General features: G+C 36.9%; 1 protein-coding gene across 1 annotated transcript; it reads left to right on the forward strand.

Moving 5' to 3' along the window:
- Nucleotides 1-4,087: 4,087 nt before the first annotated feature.
- On the forward strand, nucleotides 4,088-4,504 carry LOC145063719 (uncharacterized). The gene has a single exon (XM_079011308.1). The coding sequence runs from the start codon at nucleotides 4,088-4,090 to the stop codon at nucleotides 4,502-4,504; it is 417 nt and encodes a 138-aa protein (XP_078867434.1).
- Nucleotides 4,505-4,954: the final 450 nt, after the last annotated feature.

Raw genomic sequence — 4,954 nt, forward strand, 5'->3', positions numbered from 1 at the left:
TACTATTTTCCTCCCTCTCGTTATCACTAAAAGACGTTTTTGTCCGATCAAAACCAACCCTTGCTAACACCAAGTCCCTGTTTTGCAGAAGTTGCTTTATCCTGCAGAAACAAAATATGTCGATTTTGTAGATTTTTCTACAATACTATAATAGGAAAAAGTAGAAGTGTAATAAACAAATGCATGTCCTTAGGAATATACAAAGGCTATGGAAATTATATTAGTGACAAAATTAATAACTTTACCTGCATTTGAAGAACATTTGGAGGTGGCATCTATTTTATGTGAGGGGTTTGTTCAAAGTAAGCAACATGTGAATGTCAGATTACAAGAGCAATTTTACCATTTGCAAGTTCCACAATCAAAATCACCTTCCTTACAATGACAAAAAAAACTGGTTCAGAAGACACTTGACTTTTATGGTCAAACATGTTACAACATTAATATATAAATACCTTAACCTCAAACAAAGACGAACCAAAGCATCTGAACCAGTTCGAAATGCAACATCTTCAATCATAGAAGTATTCCATGGTGTCACACATTTTGGAATTTGAAACTCACACAACTCTTTCAATAAACATGCATCTGTTAATACAGCAGAGTTCCCCCACCAGCTGTCAGCTTCCTTACTTCCCCCAAACACCTTTTTCAATTTTTCATCAATCAAACCTTTAATTCAAAGGAGAGAGACAGAGACATATACCAATCAACTAGAGATGGGTACCAAGCATAAGTGCATTTCTGGTTAGCTGCTTGACCATAGTTGTTATAACCCCAACCATGGATTCTACCATCTTGTGTGCAGATAAATTTGTGAGAATGTCCACAAGCAACCTGTTTTACATCAAATGGAAGGACCAAAACCGATGGTGCCTGATACGCGTGTGTGCAAAGAATCAAGAAAAGAAACATATAAAAAGAACTTAATTAATCGACTAACAAAAAGAATTAATGGATCAGTAATTTTATCTATCTCAAAATTGATTTATTTCAACCTATTACAAAGTCAAAAGCATCAAAACAAAATAAAACCCACCGATATTAGAATATGAATGAATTAGAGCTCACCCGAATATGAGATCTATCCATTCATGTAAATGTGTAGAGACATGCTCACTCTCAAGAGGCATTTGATGCTTATGCACAAAATCAACAAGGTTTTCGGCCTAAGGAGGAAGCTTAACACAATCAAACATCATCGATGGACAAGTGTAGAGTCTCTTTCTCTCTCTTTCTTTCACTCTCTCTCTCTCTCCCTCCCTCCCTCCCCCCCCTGCCTTCACCTGCGCCCACAGTCTTCTTGAATTCCAAGTGCACACAAATCGATAGAACATTGATGGTTGGCGTGAGCGATAATTGAACATCGATAAAGACTTACATAACAGATGGACCTTCGATTAAACCTTCGATAAAGACTTATCGTTCTGGCGATAGTCGATGATTGAACATCGATGGTCGGCGTGAGCGAGACTCAAGCAAAACCAGCGAATCGATTGAACAGGGAGAACAGATTGAGGGAGGGTTATGTGATAAAAAACCAAAACCCTAGTTCAAGCAATAGTCGATTTTTTGGCCTAATGAATGTAAAGTGTTCAATATCTTGTGAGAAATAAAGCGATAGAGATTGATCTATGGAGGATGTGGGTCGTTCTTTGAGGGTTGAAAAAAACCCTAGTTTCCTAGACTTTATGAGGATGAGGTTTTCTATTTTTTAGATTCCTGCAAGGTATTAAGGAGTGGCGAAGAAGCGGATCGGAGAGAAGAGATAAGGAGGGAGAGGGGGAGAGTAGACTGTGAAGATGAAAGAAAGAAAGAAGGTAGAAGACAGGTTTTCAAAATTTTGGGGATTTCGTTTCAACCTCTGTTAAACGCACGTTTCATTAAAATTATAAAGCGACAGGTATAGAGGACGCGCGTGTAAAATAAAGCGCCCTCCGTGTTTCTAAATTTCTTTTCTAGAGACACTAATTTAAGGGCACACAATAATGTGTGACATAAATCCTTAAATTTTTTGAAAAGATGACACTTTTTTAATGTCACTCTCATTTGTGTAACATAAATCAATGAGTGTCGTGGCTTGCATGTCCTAAAAGGATCTTTTTCTTGTAGTGGATGGTAGTACTGTACCACTTCAGTAAACTTGGTACGGTAATGGTATTAAATTTTAAATACCACGGTATTACCGTATCAACCAATTTATATATATATATATATATATATATATATATATATATATATATATATATATATATAAACGAAATCGTATTTTTAAATGTCAAATGTTTACTGTTTACGATTTTAAAAAATATGATATTAGACATTAAACTTAGTCGATAGTTATTACCACATTAGATTAAAAAACTGAAAAGTTACTTATTACATTTATTAGTAACTAGAATAGTTAATTTACTAATTTATATTCCTAGATGAGAAAAGTGTCTCGTATGATTACTAGTCTTTAACTATTACAATTGAAAATTAAAGCAAAAGTTGGTAATATATTATTACCAATTTGTACCAACCAAACTTGTTGGTAGCCAAACAAGTTGGTACCAAGTATAGTTGGTACGGTACTGTTAGCAAAAAAATTATGCCAACTATAGTCGGCACGGTACACTGTTTGAGTAAAAATTAACTGATATCGTACCATGTTCAGCCCTAATCCTCACGACCATCTCCGCGAGAACAACAACAGAACATTCCGAATAAATGCCACAAGTTGAAAAGCTAAAGGATGTAGAATAGAGAAAAACAATATGAAATACAATGAACAATTATTATCTTACGTGTATCGTTTTGGTGTATTTTTTTTTTTTTTTTTTTTTTTTTTTTTTGTATATTTATAGTTTTATTTATTAAAGTCGTTGTATTTGAATTATTGTATTGTTTTTGAATGAAACCCAAAATCTTGCAATGGATTCAAACAATATCCGGTTAAATTTGTGTTTCTTAGTTATTGACGCATATATTTTACACATATAAATTGCGTAAGTTTCCTAACAATTTTAGTCCAAGAGATGTATTGTCAATGATCTAAATGTTAATTACAAGCAATTTAAGGTCTTAAAAAAAATCTATCACGACATCAACTTTGCAAACAATATCAACATAGAAAATGAATAGTATTAAGCAACGATATCACAAAATTTACTTATCTTTATTGCAATGTATAACACAATTCCATATTTGGACTTCCATGTAAAACATTATAATTAAAAAATAGGGGGAAGTAAGCATATTACCTACTACAAAAAGAACGATTCCAAAAAAAAAGTCCGACAGCAAAAGAGGAGTTTGATGATATAGCGGTGGTGGATGTCCGACAACAGAGGAACTCGGTGGTGGTATTAAGCTAAGGGAAGTGATAACTCTTCTAACATCTTGTCACGTCAGCTTTTTAAGTGCCACATATTTTTTCTTCATTTAACACCTAATCTTAACATTTGGTAGGGAGTGGTAACACTCCTAACACTCTGTTTTTTTATTTTCTTTTTCTAATTAGTTAAATTACTTTATTTTTAAACTACCAATCAGTGGCGAATCTAACATGCAAATCGAAATTTACTTTCATTCGGATCAGGTTGTTAATAATACTATATAAAAAAAATATTGTATTAACATTAATAAAAAATCAAACATCGTTTAAAAATTCCTAGTAATATTTTAACAATTGTTTAAATTCTCGTATTAATAAACATCGTTTATCTAGGATTTCTTCAAGATTAATGTGCCTTTTACCAGCTTGACCAAAAAGAATGTGACATTTCGATGGGGTAAGGATCAACTGTTGGCTTTTGAGACCATGAGACAGAGGCTATGTGAGGCTCCGATTCTAGTACTAGCGGAGGGGTTGGATGATTTGGTAGTGCACTAGGATGCATCGATCTCAGGGTCAGGCGCGGTACTGATGCAGAGAGGGCACGTGATAGTTTAAGCATCGAGGAAGTTGAAGCCTCATGAGGCAAATTACCCCACTCACGACCTGGAATTGGGGGCAGTGGTGTTTGCCCTCAAGATTTGGAGGCACTACTTGTATGGAGTACGGTACACTATTTATACTGATCAGAAGAGTTTGAAGTATTTGATGGATCAGCAGAACCTCAACATGCGGCATCGGATATGGTTGGATGTTCTGAAAGATTATGATTGTGAGATCTTGTACCATCCTGGGAAGTCCAACATGGTGGCCGATGCTTTGAGCCGCAAGGTGGCGGGTTCCCTTATTGGGAACTTTTGTTTGAGGATGACAGTAATCTCTCCATTATTGGAGATGATGAAGGAGGCTCAAGTCGAGGGGTTGAAGGCGGAGAATTCGAAGATAGAGCGGATTCGGGGACAATATAGTTTGTTTGTGAAAGATAGACGAGGTCTACTGGCGCAGTGTGGTCGAGTGTGGGTACTGGTGATTGGAGGAGTGACACTGAGGATATTGGAGGAGGCACACAAGTTCAAATTCTCTATACATCCAGGGGCTATGAAAATGTATAGGGATTTGAGATAGAGTTACTGGTGGCCCTGCAGGAAGCGGGAGATCGCCTGGTTTGTGGAGCAATGCTTGACCTGCAGGAAGGTCAAGGTCAAGCATCAGCGGCCTCAAGGCAAGGTTCAGCCGCTAACTATTCCCATGTGGAAGTGGGAAGAAATCACTAAGGACTTCATCACAAAGTTACCGACGACGGCGAGGGGTGTAGACGCCATATGGGTGATTGTGGATATAATGATGAAGAGTGACCACTTTATTTCGATCTCTGAGAGTATATCCGCTAAAAAGTTGGCAGATATTTATGTGCGGGAGGTGGTCGTGAGACACGGGGCACTCAGCTGCATTTTAGTATAGTGTACCACCCCTAGACATGTGGCCAAAGCGAGAGGACGATCCAGACACTTGAGGATATGCTTTGGGCATGCATGTTGGATTTTGGAGGGAGTTGGGATACATACCTCCCATTGG

This window comes from Lactuca serriola, chromosome 1, assembly GCF_051521515.1.
Source record: "Lactuca serriola cultivar US96UC23 chromosome 1, Lser_US96UC23_V15, whole genome shotgun sequence".
NCBI classification, from domain to species: Eukaryota; Viridiplantae; Streptophyta; class Magnoliopsida; order Asterales; family Asteraceae; genus Lactuca; species Lactuca serriola.

Bases quoted from the DNA above. Each gene is read 5' to 3' on its own strand.
- LOC145063719 (XM_079011308.1), top strand. From the start codon at position 4,088: ATGGATCAGCAGAACCTCAACATGCGGCATCGGATATGGTTGGATGTT.